General features: G+C 52.3%; 1 protein-coding gene across 3 annotated transcripts in view; it reads left to right on the forward strand.

Moving 5' to 3' along the window:
• The window catches only part of ADARB2 (adenosine deaminase RNA specific B2 (inactive)), a 415,421-nt gene that overhangs the window by 353,600 nt on the left and 39,288 nt on the right, over positions 1 to 22,533 (forward strand). For 2 of the 3 annotated variants that reach the window (XM_081062451.1, XM_081062452.1), the window contains 3 exons: positions 5,314 to 5,431; positions 15,695 to 15,863; positions 18,805 to 18,956. In XM_081062451.1, the coding sequence (XP_080918577.1) occupies positions 5,314 to 5,431; positions 15,695 to 15,863; positions 18,805 to 18,956 (439 nt within the window). The remainder of the gene's footprint in view (positions 1 to 5,313; positions 5,432 to 15,694; positions 15,864 to 18,804; positions 18,957 to 22,533) is intronic. The other variant, XM_081062453.1, reaches the window with a different exon arrangement.

The raw sequence follows: 22,533 nt of genomic DNA on the forward strand, positions 1-22,533 counted from the left end.
ATTGCACATTCATGACATATAAAGCAGAAAGAAAACAACTCTTTCAGGTTGCACCAAAAAGGACACAGCATGTAAGAGTTGTTGGGGTCTGGAGGAAACACACGGTCACGGAGAAGCGTTTACAGGGCCCAGAAATGGGACTTTGTAAACACGGGAGGTTACTTGTCTACCACAGAGAACGTCCAGTGGACAGAGACAGGAGAGCGTTCCTCGGCAGCATGGCCACTGCCACCAGGCCCCGGACACAGGCCCCAAAACTGATGTCGTCAGTTGCTCATAGCGTACTATGAGGTGTCTCTATGCTCAGGCAAGAGCAGCGTCTCACATTAATTTAGAAAGGGACAATACAGTATAGCTTGGTCCACGTGCTCAAAAAATACTCTTTAAGTTGAGTAGTTTGCACTTATCCATCCTCGGAGACTGGATAAAATCCTCACAGCCCCAGGACGGGCCCTGGGATTTGAACGCGTGAAAATCAGAGGCACGAGCTTGTTTTTGAGTACTGCAGCTCTCCATTATAAACCAGCTGCCAAGTGGGGAAGCAGAGCAGACTGTTTCAGGGTCTCATTCGCTGGGTTTGCAGTAACCCAACTGGGGTGTCTATATTAAATCCCCAGTGAGTAAAACATAAAAGAATCCTCAGTGTTAAATCAGTAAGGACATGTCTCCCACTGTGAGCCCAGGTCTGCCCCCTGATGCCGTGTCATCAAGGACAACGTCATGTACCCACGGACCCAGGTACGGGCTGCTGGCAGCTGCAGTCGTGGGTGTGATTTAATTAAAGCCGAGCACTTCCCCACCCGACTGCAGGAGGAGAAGGCTTCCTGGAGGAAACCGGAGGCCGCAGAGCAGAAACCTGGAAGGCTGAGCCTCTCTGGACGCTTCCAAAATCAAAAAACCAAAAAGCATCCTCAAGACTCCCTGAGCCCCTGTAATAGACGCTCTTCTGATAGAGATGATTCATCATAATTGCTCTTCCTTAGTTCAGTACGTAAACATCCCATTAAATCCCAATGCGTAAAACCACAGTGAGGTTTTTCAAGGCAGTCCTAGAAAGTGATGCTGGCAAAATATCAAAGAGGGCCGTGTTGGCCAGCTAACCAGACAGCTCCACGTTTGAACTGGACAGTCCACCATCCAACATAAGGGAAGTTAAACGAATCGTGTATTTTTTTCTTTTTATATTCACCTTTATAAAATGTTAATTGAGAAACATGTGTAACATAAATGCAGAGGACTCCTAAAAAGAGACATAAGAAGGGAGAAGTTTTTTAAAAGACTACTATGGTTCATCCCTGGCGTGGAAGGGAGGGCAGGAAGCCGCCAGATGGGATGCCTGGGGAAATCAAACGGGAGTCTGGGATTCACCTCCGTGAAGGGCTCAGCGGCCTCTCAGCCCGGCGGAGGCACCCGCCTTCCCACCAGCCACTGCTCAGTGCCCTTGGTGGGCACAGCCTTGCCGGGGTTCTGACAGCCCCTCAGAACAAGTGCAGCTGTGTGACTTCACGGGCACAAAGTCCACTCAGCATCTCCTGCCTCATCTGTGCTTTCTATTGCATGTTGCAATCCACCAAGCACGGACAAACTAAAAGACAAAACCTTCTTTACATGAAGCCCGAATAATGGCGATGTGCGTATGAAGAACTGTTTTAATGGGCACTAGAACTGTGCAAGGGAGCTGACCAGTGAGGCGGGGGGCCCGCACCGTACACCCTGGATGGGTGAGTGTCCCTGCCCCGCCGGGAGGGGCGCTCTACCCATCGACCTGGACCTGGTCAGGGGCTGCACTGTGCTGGATCCCCCCCACAGGCGCTGGGCTCAGCTGGGGCCCTCACAGCAAGTTGGGTGGGGGCGGGGAGTGGAGCAGGGTCCCAGTCACGTGTGGGGTGGAGGCTGCTGCTGCTGAGCAGAGGTCCCGGCACTGTTACTCAAGGAGTGGCTTGCACAGCACAGGCCACTGTCATGCAGGGTATCAGGCGGGGTCTCTGCTCCCGCTCCCCACATAGGAACGCAGGACATGGTGAGGCCAAAAAGGAACACCCACGGAGCCATAGATAGGGGCGTCACACCACTATAGTCTCGCTGGCGGCTGGGCTGGAGACACGGGAAGCAGGAGCCACACGATCCTCAACCTGCCGTCCGCTTCTCTGCAATCCGCAACCCGCACTCCACCGCCTGCTGGCTCAGCCACGGCAGTTATATCAGTGGCTAATGGCTGACCGGTAACAGCCGATGGCCAACTAGTCACAGCTGACGGCCATCTGCTACCCGAGCCAGCACCTTTCACGTGAGGCCAAGAGCCTGGAAACTGCTCTCCTGGCTGTCCCCACACCACCCAGAGTCCCGTGGGCCTACACGTCTTGCCATGCTACGTGAATGGAGGAAAGCCTCGTCTGTGAAAATGCCGGAATTCAACTGCATTGCTGTGGGTTCTGCCCCAGCGTTTCTTGAAATGGCTCCTCTAGGGGATGGCTGAGGCTCGGGGCTCATTAGCGCAGAATGGACGCCAAGCACAGGGAGAATCCGGGGCCCCGGGGTGGCTGCGGGGCAGCCCCTGCCACACACCCGCCCCCAGCTGGGTCTCCCTGTCTGTCGGCTGCCCGGGGGATCCAGGCTGTCCAGCTGGTGGCCGTGAAGCAAGGATGACATTAGGCCCTGTGTTTATCCTCCTCCTGCCCCCGTCCCTGCTGCATCCTGACCATGATTTTGGTGACACTCCTCCAATAGTTGGATGTGGCATTAGTGGCTTCCTTGTCAGGAGTCAGTAGAATCGTGTGCTCACGCCACTGGCATCATGACTCCATTTTGCGTCTCTAAGTGATGGAGAGTGGTCCTGCGCTTCCTAATGAAGACATGTCTGTGGGTTTTCTGTTATCGTCAGTGGTTTGGGATGTCCTGTTCTGAGAGCCTTGCGGGGCCCTGTCAGGCAGACACAAAGTAGCTACCTGTCCCCTGGGTTGGCAACCTCATCACTTCTGGCACATTCGAAAATCCCATTGGAAATAGAAGGAAAAGGCCACTTAGAGGCATGCTGAGAGCAGCGCATTGTGGTCATAGCATGCAGGGGCAGACGGTCGGAAACTTGAGATGAAATTGGAGCCCAAAGATGTGCTCTCTGCCCTTAAGGCACTTAAGTCTCCGGAGGTGAGGTGAACACCCAGGCAGCTGCTGGAATCTGACTCTGGAGAGCAGCTGCCAGGAGGCCATCTGTGGGGGCTCCCCAGGCCGCCTGGCTCACAGGGGACCTTCGCTGCTCCAGCGCCACCCCCAGCGCGACCCTCAGTCCTGGGTCTCTCCTTTGCCCCCTGCACTGGCCTCCCAATCAGAAGGATGACTTACTGTTTTGTGAGAGGCCCATCTTTATGACGGAAGGATAAGGCCAATGCTTTGTGCTGGGGCTCTGAGGGCACTATGACGTCATGATGTCTGAGGTCATAGTTTGGATGCCTGGAGAAGGCTGATTCACCAGTTCACCTTCCCACTCAAATTAAGAAGTCAGGCTCTTCAAATATATGGTGATGGAAGGAGAACTGACTCTGGGTGGTGAACACACAATGGGATTTATAGACGATGTAATACAGAATTGTACACCTGAAATCTATGTAAATTTACTAACAATTGTCACCCCAATAAAATTAATTTTAAAAAAATAAATTAAAAAAAAAAGAAGTCAGGCTCTTCCAAGAAATAGAACAATTACCTAAATTCACTGAGAAAACCAGACACCAACCTCTCTGTTACAGTACGAGGGTGGGAATAAACAGCAAGGCGAAAATAGCTGAATGCGGCCCCAAAATACATGTCCACGTCCTGTGCCTGGAACCAGGACTGGGTCTTTGCAGATGTGATGACAAAGGATCTGAACTCAGGGATCATTCCAGGTCATATAGGGGTCCCTACATCCAGTGACAGTGTCCTTGGAAGAGACAGAAGAGGACTGGCACAGAGGAGAAGCCACGTGAAGATGGAGGCAGAGATGGGAGGGATGCAGCCACCAGCCAGGGCCGCCTGGAGCCCCAGAAGATGGACGAGGCAGGACGGACCCCCCCCTGGAGGTCCCGAGGGACCATGGCCCTCTAACACGTGGATTTTGGACTTGTGGCCTCCTGACTGTGACATAATAAGTTCCCGTTTTCTAAGCTGCCTAGGTTGTGGTCATCTGTCCAGCAGACACTCACAGGTGCCCGGGGCTGTGTGCCCACCCTCTTGGACCTCAGTTTTGAGGACACAAAAGGGTAAGACAGCCTCCAGGATTCATCGCTAAAATGCCGTGACTCTGTGGCTCCCACCCCAAGGGGAGGCATCTGGCCACTCGGCTGGGCTTCCGTCAGGGCTGAGCCAGGGAGGCCCCAGGACACATGTTCTATACACAGCAGTCCCCAGACAGGTGGCCCACCGCCTCCAGCCAGCCAGGCCTGAATCGTCATCTCCAGGCGGTGATCCGGCATCCTGGAATAGCCATAGCAGTGCAGGGCCAGGCCCCAAACCTGACAGGCACTCGGAAGAGGGGTGCTGACCCTGGCTCCCTGCTGCCAGTCAGAGGGCAAGTGTCACGGAGGAAGGTAGGCGGCAAGCCACATGCCCTGGGCCACACCAGCCTTGTTATGTCATACATGCTGCTTTAACAAGCATACACAGGCACTTTAGGGCAACTCAGTAATGGGGATTATATCAAGTTGGGGTGTGTGTGTGTGTGTGCGTGTGTGTGTTCCATGTGTGTTGCATGTGTGCAGGCATGTGGTTGCACTGTCTGAATGTGTGTATGTGCATATGTGTGGGTACGTATTGTTATGTGTACATACATGTATGCTTCTGTGTGTGCACGTGTGTGCGTAGGCCCGTGTGCAGAAACATGAAGGGAAGAGGTTTTGAGTGAGTGACAGGGAGCAGTTCAGCCAGGACAGTTCCTGGTACGAGTGGGGTACTTAGAAACTGGCTCAGCAGTACTGGGGAGAATGTGGGAGCCAACTGTCCAGAGTGCAGGTGCCCAGGCTCCCCTCAGACAACGAGGAGCTTGCTCCTAGAGAGGCAGGGAGAGGGAGGATGCAGACACGTTGTCTTACAAAGGGTCTGCTCGGGTGAAGGCAGCCGCCTGCCCGGGGGCCAAGCAGGGGCTGATTCCTCAGAGTCAGGACCCACAGCGCATCTGATACGTCTGACTCTTTTCCGAGGCCTGGGGGGGACTGCACGTGCAGTGGGGGCTCTGTGTGAGGGACGACCTCCAGGCACTCGTGGGGACATGGCTTTGAGAAGGAGGGGAGGGCATGAGCACCGAGCACTCAGCACCAAAGAGGCCTGGTGCTTGTCTTGCAGGAATTCGCTGACTCCGTGTCCCAGCTGGTCACGCAGAAGTTCCGCGAGCTAACCGTGGGCCTGACGTCGTCTGTACACGCCCGCCACAGAGCGCTGGCGGGGATCGTCATGACCAAAGGTAAGGTCTCTTGTTTTCCTGTGGGAATCTCATCAGAAGAGGGAAGTCAGTATTGGCCTTGGGAGCCAAAGATGCCCCCTTCCATCACAGAAATGCAGAGGAAAACAAAAGTAGGACACAGAGAGATCAGTGACAAAGTGTGTGACCTGACCAGCAAAACCATAGTCCTAAGAGCCATCTCTGCACAAGCTTCTCTCAGTTTCCATGAAGGTGAACTAAGGACCTGGCTGGTCCCCTTGCTATCAGGCACTTTCCCCATCTCATTGTCAAGAGTGTACAACACTGGCGGTACCTGAAACAGCTGGCGCCCACTGTCAGGCCAGGCTGCTGGGCCAGGCTTCCTCCTCCTCCTCTTCCTTTCCCTCCCCCGTGCATTTCCTCTGGGCGCAGAAGCGCCACGTGTCCTGAGAATCCAGTTCACATGAGAGTCCCAAACCCTTCCCTCTGGGGTGCATACACCCCCCTCCAAGAATCCTATCACAGGAGACTAAACTCACCCCTTCCTGCCAGGACCCTCCACCCGCACTGCTCAGACAGAAGTCCTTTCTCAATCACAGAAACTTTCCATTTGGGGCACCTTTTAAAATGGAAGTAAAAATGCTTCCTCACAGTGACACTTGGCGAGTGGGATAAAATCTATGAAATGCTTTGAAAGGTAAAGTCACTTCATTAGGCCCATGCTCTAAGTCAGTGTTAATTCCATTTCGTCGGTGACAGGGTGGCACACGTGCGCCTAAGCTATGACACTCAGCCTCCTTTTACACGTTTGATAACCCTGCCTCCTTGGGGTACGTGCCCTATTCCCCTCCACCAGAAGCACACTGCTGGATGCGACCCTGCTCCTGTCCAGCCCCCAGCAGATATTAATCGCATGCAGCCACAAGCTGGGCACCATTCTGCACGCCTCAGGGGTGCCAAGAAAAGACACAGTCCCACCTCCGGACGTGCCCACCTGGGAAACAGTGAGGGCTGGCTCAGGCAAAGAGCCAGGGCTTAGGTTTGGGTCCCAGCTCCACGGGCTAATCAGCCTCTCTGGGACTGGGGACAACAGTAGGCGGGCGGGTGGGTCATTGGAAGGTTAAAGCATTCATGGAGATCCAGCACTTAGGAAGATGCCGGCCCATCATGAGTGCCACGTAAGTGCTATGGTCAGTAAGTCTGCCTCCTCTTCATACACTCTTCACTGAGGCGCCAGTGTGTGGCCTCCACCTGGGACAGCGCAGAGGACAAACCGGATCAAGTGCCTGCCTGCAGGGGCCTTCCATCCTTAGGGGAATGAATGGGTCATACAGGACAATTTAAATCCAACGTGGAAAGTGCGGGTTATGTGCACAGAGTTGTAAGATCAGAGAAACAAAATCTTAGCAAGTTTCAAAATTTGGAGTATCATGGATTTTCTGCCACAGATCCCAGGATAATGTAGTTTAAATGAGGTCGGTCACACCCATGAATGTGAAGGAGGAAGGCAGGGAAGGAAAGACTCCAACCAGCGCTTTTTCTTTCTTGTGCAATATATTACCAACCCCAAAAGCACACGTCAGCATGATCTGCTGAGCAGTTTTTCGGTATTTTCCCAGCTCTGGGGCTGTGATTGTCCAATATCTTTCCACGCTTTTGGGAAACTCAAAAAGTTCCCTTGGACTAAACGGAAACCTAGACACAGGACTGTACCGTCCTCCTAGAGGGCTTGGAAATGTGTGGAGGTGTTTTAGTGATTCCAATGTCTGGGGGCATTCCTGGAACTTAGTGGTGGGAAGCAGAGACGTGAGACCGCCTATAAGGTTCAGAACAGTTTCACACAACAAAGACTGATACACTAAAAATGCTTTTAATAGCCCTGTTGAGAGGCACTCATAGATGTCAAAGGGTGAACTTTAATAACAGTAAAGAAGGAATGAAAACCAATGTGCTGTACCCTTCAATTCCTCACACACACACACACACACACACACACACACGCTGAAGACAGGCTAAGTGGAAAGGCTTGGCCTGGCTGCTTTTACCTGAATTGTTCAGGAGCAGATCTGGAGCAGAACAAGCAGCAGATCTGGGCTGCCTCTCGCAGAAGCAGGTCCTGCTGGCCTGCATTTCTCATGCAAGCTGGAGGCGGTGCCCCCGGGGCTTCAGTGCTGCTCGCCCTGGACAAAAGTGAGGTCAGCCCAGTATATGTTAACGCCCCAAAAGAGAAATGTCGTCTCACGCAGGCTAGTCAGAGAGACAGGGAGTGGAGTGTTGGGTAGAGCAAGGAGCAGAACTTCCAGACTTCCCTGAAAGGACAGAAGAGTTTATGTGATTCTGTTTTCTAACTTGCATGAATAGAATATTGGAGAACTGTTCTTCCTTGGAAGTGGAACTTCATCTTGTGTAAACCTGTACGAGCACTTTCTTTATGACTTCCTCAAGTCGTCAGCATAGTCCTCAAAGAATATGTCTTCAGCTTTTATTTTTATTTTGTTTTTTAAAAAATTTTCTCCTGCAGTGGACACTCTTGTACCCTTAAAGTAAAATCATAAACTTTTAGTTTAATTCTATACACCTTTGACCAAAGAGTTAATGAGAGTAAAAGTGTTTTTTTATTCACTGTTTATGTTGAAGTTACCATAAATGATTATTTAAAACAACAATTGTTTTGCAACATGTTGTTAGTCACAATAGGACACTCCAAACAAATTTTAAAAACACTCCTTACCTAAGATAACTTAAAGTTGGAAATAAGGTAACTTTTCCAGTAATAAAAAATATAAGGGCGCTGGATGGCTCATTTGGTTGGAGCGCGAGCCAGTTCAATTCCTGCACGGGATGGCGGGCTGCGCCCCCTGCAACTACTGAAGGAGAACGATATCTTGGAGCTGATGGGCCCTGAAGAAACACACTGTTCCCCAGTGTTCCCCAATAAGATTTATGAAAGGAAAAAAGTGCCCGTGAATACACTGCTTTGTGTGCAGCAGTGCCTCTATGAACTAAATTTATTATAGGAAAGTGAGACTTTATGAGGTAAAGCTTCACTAATTAGTAGTTTATGAACATTGAAGAATAAATTGCTGAATTTTACTTTCCTGTTATAAAGAGAAGATTTAATAAACATGTTGATTAAAAAGAGATTAGGAAGAAATGTGCAAACTTACTGACAGAAATATTTTTAAACATTTGCTTCAAGTTGATGTGCCATTTAATCTTATCTACTTCAATTATTCAAGCAAATGCCTAAGAAACTCTGAAATGGAGTAACGCATCTCATTCTCATTGCTGTATATATATTACAATGTTACAAAATTGAGTTTATTTTTAAATAAAATGATACTATCACCCCTGCATTTTCAGGTGAGATGCCAATTTATTCCCATCAATTAGCTCATATAAAGTCCCTTTCATTTATGAGCTTCAGACCACTTTGTAGCCATTATGAGAAATACGATAGCAAAAATGTACACCATGAACAGTTTTTACTGCCATCAAAATAACGCGGTCATATGGGAAAAACTCAAGCAGAACTCAGGCATGAAAAACAATGTTCTCCCGACTCCTGCTTTCCCTGTCCCCTCAGAGGCCGCCTCCTCTAGTGCTTTTTAACTTGTGTTCTCAGTGACTCTAAATACTATGTTGCTCTCTAAAGGCAGGGTCCTTTTATTTATATCAGTACCGGTGGGGAAGGGGCGTGGGAACAAAGCAGCTGCAGAAGCTCCTGCGGGATGAAGGTGGTAAATGAGCGTGTGGATCTCAAGGCATGGGTCTTCATAGCTGCTGCGTGGGGACAGAGATGTGAAGTTGATGGCAGTCTCCAAGGACATCAAGCTCGTGGGGACTGCCTCCTTCCACAAGGAGCGTGATGCACAATGTATTCTAAACCTTCGGTTTAAATGGTGAGGTTTAAACTACAAAATGCAGGATAGATTTTGTAGAGCAAACCTTGTGCCGCTGGGTGCTGACTTGTGTGTACCAAACATCCCTCCTTAAGATGGAGAAGGAGAGAACCCAGTCTCTGAGTGAACGTGTGGCCCAGCCCAACTCCACTGCTGCTTATTTAGAGATGAGGGCGCTTGAGTCTGGAATAATTCACAAAGCGCTCACCAGTGCCGCCCTGCTTCCCACTGTGATGGGCTTTGGAAGGCCTCCAGCAAGAGCCTGGGGAAGGGGACTGTCACCTGTGCTGATGACCTGGGAGAGGGTGCCGCCCAGGTGAGGAAGGAGGGCAGTCACACTGCAGGGGTGGAGACTCAGCCTGTGGAGTTCCTGAAGACAGGCCACTAAGAGGATGAGCCAGTGGTCTGATGAGTCAGGAGGGGGAAGGATCAGGAAGGAGCAGGGCCGGCCACCATGCCGTCTCATGGCAGTGCCTCCCTGTGCCACTGGCCATTGACTAAAGCTTTTGAACGCGCCAAACAGATGGTCTCCAGCCTTTTGAGCCCAAAGTAACTCAAACAAAGAAAAGAAAGAACGCAATATGAGGTCAACAGAGGTGCCCATCAGAGAGACAGAATCCGTGCACCGCTCAGAGTCCCCCTTTGAGCCCTTCAAACACGTCCCACGCCCTCATCCTGACAAACGGGGAAATCAAGTGGCCACTTACAGAAAACGGCCTTCAGCTCCTGGGACACATGAGTGTTCTGCTTCTCACTCATGGCTTCTGGGTCTAGTTGCAGCCAGGCGTCCTGTTGGCCACCCAGCCACTCGCATCAGCGCTTGCAACCATGTCCCTTTGATCGAAAAGAACGGGTTCTCAGTGGGGCGAAGTGCACAATGACAGTCCAAATGGGAAGACAGTCCTCCAACGGCAGGGTCTCTGTCATCTTACTTCCTTGGGAGTAAGATGCTAAGTGTGACGTCATCATGTTTGTGTCCAGTGAGACCATCACAGAGCTGGTGTTTAGGACAACTGGTTGTCCTAACAACTGGTGGCCAACCTGGCCACCTTTCGTCTCTAAAGCCGCCTTACACCACCCTGGAGTTCATGTATTCTGTAGCTGCATCGCTTAGGGCTGCACCTGACTGCGGGAAACAAGACCGTGGTCAGCAGCATGGTGAACAAGTCCCCACCTTCTCAGTGTCACATAACAGAGCTGCTGCCTGAGGTCAGGCCCCTAGTGGTTTCAGTGTCTACACTTCTCCCAGTTTCCCTCGTCCTGTCCCACACTGCTGTGTGTCCCGCCATCGGCCCCTTCAGTGCAGGGAGAGGGAGGAGGTGTCCTGCCAACTCAGCAGACTTTTCTGCTCTGTCCCCACAGAAGCAGAGGAGGGAGGAGGGCTAGGTCACTGTGCTCAGGAACTGTGGTAGGAGCATCTCGGGCCTCATCCTAGCCTCACACCTCCTGGTCACCGACACCTCATACTGATCAACAAATTCCTTGTCAGCCCTGATGGGAAGAGAGGAGAAAGATCCAGGGGGCAAGAGAAAGGTGTGTGTACAGTGGGGCTGCCCAGTCCTGGAGCCCCGAAAGTTAAATTTGGAAAAGTTGAGTTAATTTATTTAGGAATGTACACCGGACGCATTGTTGTCACATAGACAAGTCAGCCCAACGGCTGAAACGTGATTGTTAATGTGTGGTTCCCACCCCCACCTCACCACCTCCTACAGGGGGCTTAGCCATGAAACTCACCATGTCCCTGGGGGGCCGCCCAGGGACCCTGGGAAAGCCATCATGTCCCCCACAGCACCTCAAGTCTCTGTTGTTTCCTCCCCACGTTCACCTCTCGCCTCACCTGCAGCTCATCAAGTTTGGGGGAATCTTGGTTCCGTGGGAGACACACCCACCAGTCATCCCCTCACGTGGGGTCAGCGTGCCGAGCGATTGTGTGTTCGTGTCAGCCTTGGCACTGTCTCTGAGCCATGTGGCATGTGAGGTGAGGCACATGTCCTGTCTATGCGTGACACCGCAGACTCACTGTCCCTCACTCCCGTCAGGCTCCATGGGGATCTCCATCTACAAAACAAGCCTGCTTATCCACCACCTGCTGAAGGGCGGCTCGGTTGCTTCCAAGTTTAGGTGATTATGAGCAAAGCGGCTGCAACCATCCATGTGCGCATCTGCATTTTTTGCATCTAAACTTTTGATCCACTGGGATTTACCCTGGTATGTGGTGTAAGGTAAAAATGCAACTTTATTTTCAGATAGCTCTTCCATTGTTAGACATCATTAATGCAATGATGTGTCTGCCCGTCAGGGTGAAATGTTATTATCTTTACCCCACACTAAATTCCTGCATGAGTTCAGGTCAATTTCTGGACTCGCTGCTTCGTTCCACTTGCCAACTTCATGCATCAGGACAGGTGATTTGTCCCTGAACTGGTATCGCCTGGGCTGGCCTCCTAAAATCAGTTCTCTTCTTCAGAACTTCCTGGGTGACCCATTACACTCTGCTTGTGTGGTTCAGAAATCACAAAACTCTGCTTTTGAACCAGGTTGTCTGTCATAAACTAAGTGCTAGTGCTATTCCTATGGGAATGTCATTAGCCTTCTCTTTAAAGAAGATCCAAGACATTCAATCTTCCCAACCAGGAATGTGGAACATCTTCTGTTTGAATTTTCTTGGTGTCTCTCAGTCGGGTTTTAATGTTTTATTCATTATGGCTCTTGCTCACTTCTTGTTAAAAGTCTGTCCTATTATCGTGTTTGCTGCTATCATAAATGGACTCATTTCTCACTAGTTGTGTGTGTAATAGGAAAGCTATTGATTCCTGTATATTAAATTGTACCCTATCACCTGATCGATTTGCTTACTGTTTATAGCTGTATTTCAGCTGGGTTCTCTAGAGGCTTCCACATATACAACCACAATGTGTTCAAACAATGATGGTATGACCTGCTCCTTACCAATTATCATACCTAAGTTCTCCGTTTGTGTTGGCTGATAGCTTTAGCAGACGTTAAATAATAGAGTTAGAGTGGACATTCTTGTTGTGATCCTAGGTGCAGTACAAATCCCTCTAGGTTTCCTATCAAGTATGATGTGGTGTGTGTGTGTGTGTGTGTATACAGGGGATTCAAAAAAAAACATATACAAGTGAACACTTTGGTCAATGTTGCTCAAGCAGTGGTTCACCATAATCAGAAGTGTCTGGACACAGATGGGAACCACTTTGAGCACCTCTTATAGTTGCAGGAGTCAAACGTGACTTGTATTCATCTTTTGTTATCAGTATATATTGAGTATTATAATTTTAATACAGTTTTCCTTTCTTAAAATACGTATACATTTTGGGGGGCACTCTGTGTATATACAATCACATTGGGAAAATCCATCTATTCTACGTATTGAATTTTTATTAAAAGTGGTTGTTGGGTAGATGGCCAATTAGCTCAGTTGGTTAGAGCGTGGTGCTGATAACAATAAAGTTGCCAGTTCAATCCCCGCATGGGCCACTGTGACCTGCGCTCTCCTTAAAAAGAAAAAGTGGTTTTTGGATTTTGTCAGATGCCTTCTTGGTGTCTGTGGCTATAATCATGTTTTCGTATTGCATTTTAATTTTTTAAATGTAATCCACCTTTGCATTTCTGGAATAAACCCACCTTGCAGTGATGACTATATTGCTTTTTTCCTCTGATGCTTGGTGGTTAGTGTTTTAGTTAGAATTTTAATACCCATTACTAAGGACATCTGTTGTTTTCTTTCTTATTTAGTCTTAGTTAAGTGGGTAGATTGCTAATGTAGGCATTTAATAATAAGAACAATTGGAAGGTTTTGCTTATCTTTGTGTGCTCTGGAACACTTCCAGTAGCCATGAAATTGTCTGCTGCTTAAAGAGTGGTGTTAATTTCTCCCAACACTAACTGGGCTTGGTGCTTGGCAGGGAGCTCTGATCACCTTTTCTATTTATTCTGCAGATAGCAGTATGTTCAGATTTTCTGGGACCTTTGCTCATGTAGGCCTTCAGTGTACTAGCTTTGCTTTCAATGGCCATTTTATAGGAAAAGAGAGATACGTACTCAGTCCTGCTTCTCCACCGACCTGCTGGCACCATACCTGGCCCCTCACTGGGCCTGGGACCCTGCCCCCAACAAGAGGGTGGGAGTGGCTCAGCACCTTCACGCAGAGCAGGTTGATTCCGTGGCACGCTGCACAACAGTCTTCTATCAGACCAGGCTGAGACCACGTGCAAGTGACACCTCCTCTTTGCCTGGCTTGGTGCCCCATCCTAGCCTGTTTCCATCACTGTTTTCCAAGTTTCTCCTGAGAAAACTCTCCCAATAAATCACACTGCAAAGACACGGCGTTTGAGGTTCGCTGTCGAGGCCTCTTTGGGTTTGTTTTGTTTCCATTCCTGCAAAGAATATCCTTTTTGTTGATGAGATTCCTTTGACTGGTCAAAATGAGCACAGTCCTGTGAAGAGTAAGTCATGACATCTGCCAGGCATGGAGGGCTCGTGAGCCCGTCTTAGGTGGGAAAAGGGAAAACACGCTGAGGCCAAGATAGCGGTGGCAGGGGGTCCCCAGGCAGCAGCCAACATGGCCCCCATCCTGCGGCTGGGAGCCTGGGCTCAGAGAGGGTCAGAAAATTGCCCCCTTTGTGACTCTGACCTCAAATCCCCTGCTCTCACCATATGTAAAGAGCATTAAAAGTAACAACAACAGTTGGGGTGCTCCACGAGTTCTCCTGAGGCCGGTCCTCATGGAGCTGACTGCACTTTCTCCGTTGGTCACATGTGACGGCCGCCAGCAGACAGAAGCCTCATTTCCTAGTTGTCAGCACAAACCCGCAAAGCACGCCCAGCCTGGTGTGCAGGGCCCAGGAAACAGCTGGGCCCACCCCTAAGAGGGGAAGTGGAGATGAGATGGCTATGGGAGGGCTGCCTGTCTGTGCCTCCCGTGGAGCTGTAAGGGCTGGCAACCTCCGGAGACAGAAAGCACGATGGAACGGGAGGCAGCCTCCCCTGCGGCTTGTCTCCCATCTGTCCTGTGGCTCTTTAGGGGAAACAGAAAGCGTGTGGGTTAAATCAGAGAACTCAGCTCCGTTCATGGCTGTTGGTGACACCCGTCAGGCACTGTCCTCGGGAGTAAGTGCAAGTTTTCGGAAAGCAGAAAATCCATAGCTCAGACAGCACTTCTGAAACGCAGCCCCAGAGACAGGCCAGGCCCAGACAGGGGCCCTGGAGAGCGTGTGCCACAGCCTCAGCGGGGCCCCCATATCTGTGCGGGACCCAGCAGACACCCCTGCGGTTCTGGAAGGGGACACACTGGGCCGGCATACTGTTGTGACTCACATGGTGCTCAGTTAGCCGCGATGGCCTCGCCAGGTGGCCCTCAAGGCCCGCCACACCTCTCACAAGTGCTCTTGGGGCACAGATGGCTGAGCGTGTGACACTCGCACCTGCAACTCCTCGGGACGATGAGCCTTGACTTCCACAGTCAGAGGTTTGTTCAGTCCAAGCAAAGCCCCAAGAAGGAAGTCAGAAAAGCAGTGACTGAGTAGGAATCACCGCCCAGGTCCCAGGTGACTTAGAGACGCACGTTTGGGGACTCAGGCACCTGCTTCAGTTCATCACCAGGTCCTGGTGGCTCTAAGGGGCAGCAGGTTCCACTCAGGAAGGCAAAGTGAGCGTGTGGCCTGAGGGTCTTCAGTTTGCACAGGAATCTTGCCTGGAGCCCTGGGCTGCCTCAGAGGCAAAGGGTGAGAGTGCGGGGACCGGGGGGCCATCGCGTGGACGGGGGGTGGGGGGGGTCCTGTTCTCACACAGCCCACACTTGCATTGGCCTCCACCCCGCTCCTGGGAACCACATTTCCCATCAGCAAATTTTTGAATTAAGATGTAATTCTCATCCCGCTGGCCCAGGGGGAGGCAGTAGCAGAATTTCTGTGGTCTGTCTGGGTAATGATGGCACAAGCGGCCAGGGGCTTTGCACTCTGGCATTGAAGCCTGAACACCAGCAGCCCCCCTGCTTGCTCTCCCTCCAGGTTGTGGGTGGCAGAGGCCCTCAGTCACTTGTTTGGTGACAGGTCACCTCACGGTGTCCACCATGCCTTCTCTTTGCAGGACTCTGCTATACAAACGTGCCTGTCAAATAGAGACACCCTGGGGTTTTGAGTAGTCTGGGAACTGGCTGTACCGCCTGAAACAAGCTGGCTGTGGCCCACCGAGCACTTCCTGTGCCTCCACAAAGCCCCGTCACAGCAGCCGTGTGGTGCTCGCCAGCCTGAGTGAACGTGGAGGCTCGTGGGTGGGAGCATGGGGAGGCTGGCGCAGCGGGCTTTTGCGGGATGAGGCAGATGGAAAGGAAAGCAGTCGCCCCCCAGGAGGGTGCTGTTATGATGCCTTCTCTGTCCCCCAGGCCTGGATGTCAGGCAAGCACAGGTTATCGTCCTGTCCTCGGGGACCAAGTGCATCAGCGGCGAGTACCTCAATGACCAGGGGCTGGTGGTCAACGACTGCCACGCGGAGACAGTGGCACGAAGGGCACTACTCCACTTTCTGTACACGCAGCTGGAGCTGCACCTCAGGTGAGTGGCCAGTCCCAGGGACACTGGCTGTGGACGTCAGTTTGGTCTGGTGACACAGGCCAGCTCCCTAGTATTCCCTGTATCCCAGCAGACCCCCTGCACGTGGCGGATAGACTGCCGGACAGCACACGTTTTACTCAGACGGGCAGTGTACTCTGAGCGCCAGCAATGTGGCCACACAGGCCGGTCGGAGGCTGAAATTCCAGACTCTCCCTCAGGATGCTCAGGTCTCCCTCCAGGGAACACCTGCCTATCTCTTGGTGACCGTAGCTGCAGCAGGCAATCTACAAGGTGCACATAATATCATCCCCCCACACGCATGCCCACATGTATGAACATACCATGTCATACACTCATCCCATGTGATGACATTTTCTAGGAAAACATTTGGGGTGTCTTAGCTCAGGCAGCTGTAACAGACACCCCAGGTGGGGGCTGAGTCACTGACTGATCAGTCTGGAGGCCGAACATTCAGGGTCAAGACCCCAGCAATCTGGTGTCTGGGGAGGACCTGCTTCCTAGTTCACAGACAGCATCTTCTCCTGTGACTTCACCTGGAGGGAGGGGCGACGGGGCTCTCTGGGTCTCCTTTATAAGGACACTAATTCCATCATGGGGGCTCCACTCTCATGACCTCATCATCTCCTGAAGCCCCACCTCCTGACCCCACCACCCTGGGGGGTACGTCTCAACATGGGAATTTGGGGGGACACAAACGTTGAACGTATAGCAAGGGGGTAGCTAAACGGCAGTCGCTATGACAACTGTGCACCACAGTAAAGGCGCACACCGCAGGCACAGTGCTCTCGTCACGAGGCCAGCATGCATCCAAAGTCAAGGGCACCGTTCAAAAAGAGGGTGAGGGCATGGCTGCCCTGTGCTCCACACCGACAGCTGTCACATCACTCACACTCTAAATGCCACAGACAAAGTGATGACAGGACTGCGGGCTGGCTAGAGGGGCGCACAGGTGTCCCCAGAGGAGCAGCTGCTCCATCCTGTGGGTTTCAGTGAAGGCAATATTCTTCCCACCATGGACCCCCATGATTAATCCAGAACTAACCTCAGGTTTTAGAAGGAAAAGACAACCTCACAGAAAGTCAACTGTCTCTGGGAGACAGTGGGGACGGAGCTTTGTTACGCGGAGCAACTCCCTGCATCCCAACATGACAGAGTACTGGTGACATTGACACTTCCACTCCATTCTGACGAAGTTGTGCCCACTTCAAAGGCAACCCAGGCTCCAGGATTTTCACCAGACTCGGTGCGTCTGGCCAGCAGAAAATCGCAGAAGAGCTCAGTGCCTCCCTCCACCCTTGTTTGTGACCTGTTCTGACAGTTTCTCAGCCAAGGACACTTCTTACAGAGCATACGAAGGTGCGGCCTCCTCTCAGACTCCGGGCTGCAAGGCAGCCTGCCCTTTCATTTTCCTTCCCCAGACCTTGTCCCACCCCAGGCCACGGGGCTCAAATGCCAGCAGAGGAGCCCAGGCCAACTTCCCATGTCCCCCGCTAGCAGCTCGGAGTGCATCTGAAACACAGGCCAGGTTCAACCCTGGCCCTCTCCTACACCCCACAGCCCCGAGTGCACCCCACTTCCCAGACCCTCACTCCTGGCGCCACCACTGCAGTGGCTGTTTCTTGCCTGCTCCTCTGAGCATGTTCTCAGAGAGGTGCGGAAAGCACGGGGCCGCAGAGACCCCAGGAAACATGCTCCAGCTCCTCACGCAACCTGCTCGGGCCGCCGGAAGGCGCAGGTTGTCACTGCACTGGCTGCCATCTCTTTACAACAACCACAGGAGCAGAACTACAGGGGGACATGAGCACATGACACGTCCAGACGCAGCCCTGCAGGGAGGTGTGTGGTCGCAGGCACTCATAGCTGTGTCTTTTCCAGAAATGTTTCTTCCTTGCCTCTCCCAGCTGCTTCCACACCCTTTGAAGCAGTGTCCCTCACACCCACTAACATGGGGTCTTAGGAGCTCTAGGGAGTAACCCATGAGCAATGGAACTGTGCCACAGGCTGGGAGGGGTATGGTCTGCCCAGTGGAAGGATGAGCAATGACTGCAAAAAGCCAGCAAAGGTGACAAGTGGAGCACAGTCCCCTGGCAGGCCAGGCTCTGCATTTGCTCCAAGGTTGGGGGGCACTTTGAGAGAGCGAGAGGGGCCTGGCAGCGGAAGGAGCAGAAGCAAGGAAGCAGGAAGGCTGTGGGCCGCCTCGAGGGTTTCCTAGGGAGAAAATGTCTGTTCTACTGCCTGTGTGATGGCAGGACCAGCAGGCAAGAATCCGTCACCAATGGGGCAGAACATGTAAAAACAGCCAGAGCGGCAGAGAGAAGAGACTGTGACTAGTGAAAATGGGTCTGAGAAGGGAGCAGCCACGCCAGCTCAGTGCCCTGTGGGGCGTTGGCACCTTGGAGGAGACAGCGTGTGACAACTGTGGGCGGTTGTAGGCCAAGGGCAGAGGGCGTGCCCTTCAGGCACTGGAGGGCCACTGGATTTGCTGGAGATTACCTGGGCTGGATGCCGAAGGAAAGCAGGTCCAGGCCCTGGGCTCCTCGCCAGGCCAGCGGCCAAGCCCTGCCCCCTGTCAAAGTTCCTTTTCTCCTTTAATACAGACACGGGTTGCCTGTGGAGGCTGTGTGGAACCCACAGTGCCCTCAAGGAGTGCTTGTGAGCCCAGCTTTATAGACACAGATCCGGGTTCATGTCTTCTCAGAAGCTGGCTGTGGGAAAGATCAGCCCAAACGTGACTGTTGGGGAAAGGTGTTGAGGATGGGTTTTTGCTGTGTTTGCTTCCAGCTATTCAGAAGGTTTCCATGCAAGGGTAAAGAGGGGGAAAGTGGGGAATAACGACAAAACAAGACAAAAGCACCTGCCCGCCAGGTGGGATGCGTCTGGCTTGGTCCGCAGCAGTGACTACGCCTCTTTCTGTCCCTAGCCAGCGTCGAGAGGACTCAGAGCGCTCCATATTTGTGCGGCTGAAGGATGGAGGCTATAGGCTGAGGGACAACACCCTGTTTCATCTGTACGTGAGCACGTCCCCCTGCGGAGACGCGCGCCTCAACTCGCCCTACGAAATCACCACGGACCGTAAGAGACCACGTTTTTACATTTTTAAACAAGCGGCCCCACGCTGTCCTCCATGTGGGACATGGTCCCAGGTTATCCGTGCCCAGACCTTGTGTGCGTACTGTGGCGTCTGCAGGCCTGCCCAGTCATCCACCCTCATGATCTCATCCCTTCCAGAGGCTCCACCTTTTAACACTGTCACACTGGGGTTAGGCTTCAACAGAAAAATTGGGGGAACACAAACATTCATTCCATACAACACTCTATGGAAAGTAAATAAAAGAATCAAGTCTAATTGAGAATCAAGAAAATGGAACCCAGTAAGTATCAAGGACCTTTCAAGGCGCTGCCCCAGGGGTAAGGGACTGGGTGGTCCAGGAGGGGTCAGGCAGGGTGTTCCTTCACTACCATGCCATCTCAGAAAGATAGAGAGGAGACAACATGGAGCGGATCATTTTTTCTGAGATGTTCATCAGGCTGGGTCTGCATGAGCCCGACACCCATAGACAACTGAAACGTGGTCTGTGTAGCCACTGGGATTAGTGCTCCATTTCTCTCAGAAGCTTTGACATCATGAAGCCCCAGCTTAGTGGCCCTCAGTCCTGGGGGGAGACCCACACACATGTGGGGCTGCCCTAATTCATTCAGCTTCCTGCCAGCGGGAGCCCCAGCTCCACCTGAGCCACCAGTGTCTGCAGAGGGTCTGACATGCGGGGTGTCATGCGGGGTCTCTGGTCACACTCCCCACATAAGAACGCAGGACATGGTGAGGCCAAACAGGAACACCCACAGAGCCATAAATAGGGGAGTCATACCACTATATTCTCGCTGGTGGCTGGATTGGAGACACAGGAAGCAGGAACCACACTATCTGCAACCTGCTGTCCGCTTTTCTGCCAACCAACCAACCCCACTTGCTAGCTGCAATCTGTGCTTGCAGGCTCAGCCACCATCTTCTTGCTAGCCCCCCATTTTTTGCTAGCGTAGCCACGGTAGTTATTTTAGTGGCCAATGGCTCACTGGTTACAGCTGACGGCCAACTAGCCACAGCTGATGGCCATGCAATCACAGTTGATGGTCATTTACTACCTGAGCCAGCACCTTTCCACGTGAGGCCGAGAGCCTGGAAATTGCACTCCTGGCTCTGTCCCCACAGGGTCTGTTCAGGTCATTTGGCCCCCACCTCTGCACTTCAGGAATTCATTGTGGCTTCTACAGCCCTGATTCCAATGTGCGAAGCCGGTGGTTTAGAAAAACAAACACACACGTTCTCACATGTGTCCTGGGGTTTGCTTTCAGGCACAGATGTCTTTTATTTCATGGTGCTTTCAAGAAGTGGCAGGTGCTGGTAGGAGAAAACAAAATAAAGCATTTTCCTCACATTTTGGCTGCAGATATGCCAGACACAAATGAGGGGCTGCTCCCAAGTTACTAAGGCTGGGGTTGTTCCGGTGCCAAGGAGGGGCCCCTGGCCAGTTCTCCCACAGACCAGCTGCCAAAAGCCCTACATCCCTATTCCTCATCCACTCAGTAAGGGCAGGAAACCCCAAATTCCTGCTTGGAAGGGCCTCCCAGACAGACTTCAATTTCCCTGCTCTCCCAAGGAAGGTATGAGGCTCAGGAATAACTGTCATGTTAGAGAGAATCCGCTGACATCAAGGGTGGGGGCTCTGCATTGGCTCTCTCAAGTGTTTCTCTCTGCTACTCTTTCAAGAGGGTTGGACAGCCCTGCCTGAGCAGGGGATGCAGGCCGCCAGGACCTCCGCTCTGAGGGGCTCCTACTGGGCAGAGGCCGTGGGGACATGCCACAGGGAACCCTGCCTGTCGGGGCCATTCCCAGAGGTCAGCCTGTCTGCCTCCTACAGGACAGCCCTGCAGGAACCCAGCCTCACTGTCCCTCCACTCAGGGACACACAGCCCAAAGGTCACAGCAGTATCGCCACGTCCATATGTGCAAAACAGACATGTGCCGTCCCCTACCGCGGTTGTTATCAGTTCTGACGAGCATGTCACGACCCGGGAGAAGCCCTGCTCTGGAGACCAAGGCCTCCCTCTCCTGCTTCTCCGGGGCCGCCCTCTCTCTGCCAGCATTGCCCTGCATGGTCCCCGTCACTTGAGCTCATTTCATCCGTACACCCTCATTTGTTCTGCATTTGTACATCTCCACACAGACACGGCACCGCAGCTGTGTCCGACTCTCCTCCCCATTTCCTCCTCACACACACACACACACACACACGCGCTCACGTGCATAAGCACAGATGCACACACAAGTACACACAGGTATGAGCACACGGGTGGGCACACTCATACAAGTATGTGCACACACTAGTGTACACATGCATAAGCACGTGTGTGCGCACAACACAAGAACATGCACATACAAGTACACACCTGGCTATGAGCACATGAGCGTGCACACACGCGAGCATATATACACTACGTGCATATGTGTATACATAAGCTCATGTGTGTGTGTGTGCTGTGTACATAAGAACATATGCAGGCATGGGCACAGGCGCCTGTGTGTGCACACACAGACATGAGAACATGTGTCTGCAGACACACCTATGACTGACTATGTGAGATGCTCTGAACAGCGGTGCCCGCATTGTCCCCCTACCCTTAAAGAGTGAAGGAACGCAGAGCAAGCACAGGAAGCAAAATCTGTCCCTGGGTCTAAACCTGGGAAGCCAGTAGCACATCCCAGACAGCTGGCAGAGAACTGAGTCTGACTATAGCAAACGCCTGACTTCCACCGGCTGCCAAGCAACCGTGCCACCCACCGGGGCTATCCTGGCCTCAGTTGTCCCTCAGGGAGAAAGCTTCCATGGGCTTCTGAGCCCTGGCGTGACCCTGCCCACCTCCCTGGGATGCCTGTGGCTGATGAAATTCTCAATTCCCCAGGGTTTTCTTCTCAAAAGCACTCAGCTGGATGGGTCATAAATTCTCTCTCTCTGGAGTCTAAAAACGGAATTAGTACCAACTGGTCCGAGACATCACAGAGGTGTGTGGCCCGCGAGCAGCCGCGTACCTGATCAGGTTGTCCCCACACCTGGCTTGTCTGTCAGGACCACCGGGAAGTTTCCACCAATACAGGTTCCTGCTGCCCATGCCTCCCCCAAGATTCTGGCGCCTTCACTGGGGTGGGGTCCCAGGGCCTGTACTTTTGAAAGCTCCTTGGTGATTCTGAGGGTTGGCCATGTTTCGAGCCCTGGATTGGAAGCCCTAATTTGTCTCCTGCCCCGACTGGTACGGTGGGAAGGTCTGTGTGTACAGGAGGTCTACGGGGGTGTCTCCAAAGGCCAGGCAGGTGTGGCCGCTCCCAGTGGGGATGGAGCCACTGCAGCCACAGGCCACAGAGGGAGGTCTTGACCTTACCCACTCACAGTGTCTCCCTGGGGGACACCAGCCCCACGAGGATGATCTGGTCCTAAGCAGCTCTGGGAGACTGGGGCTAGACCCAAGGCTGTTCTGATAAGAAGCAGAACGGACAAGAGCGATGACAGCACCAGGACACTTCCCTGTGCCTGAGCTCTTATAGGACAACTACTTACTGTCCTCCCACTAACCCACAGCATCCTTCATGAAGTCTTCC

The sequence above is a fragment of the Rhinolophus hipposideros genome, assembly GCF_964194185.1.
Source record: "Rhinolophus hipposideros genome assembly, chromosome: 1".
NCBI lineage: Eukaryota > Metazoa > Chordata > Mammalia > Chiroptera > Rhinolophidae > Rhinolophus > Rhinolophus hipposideros.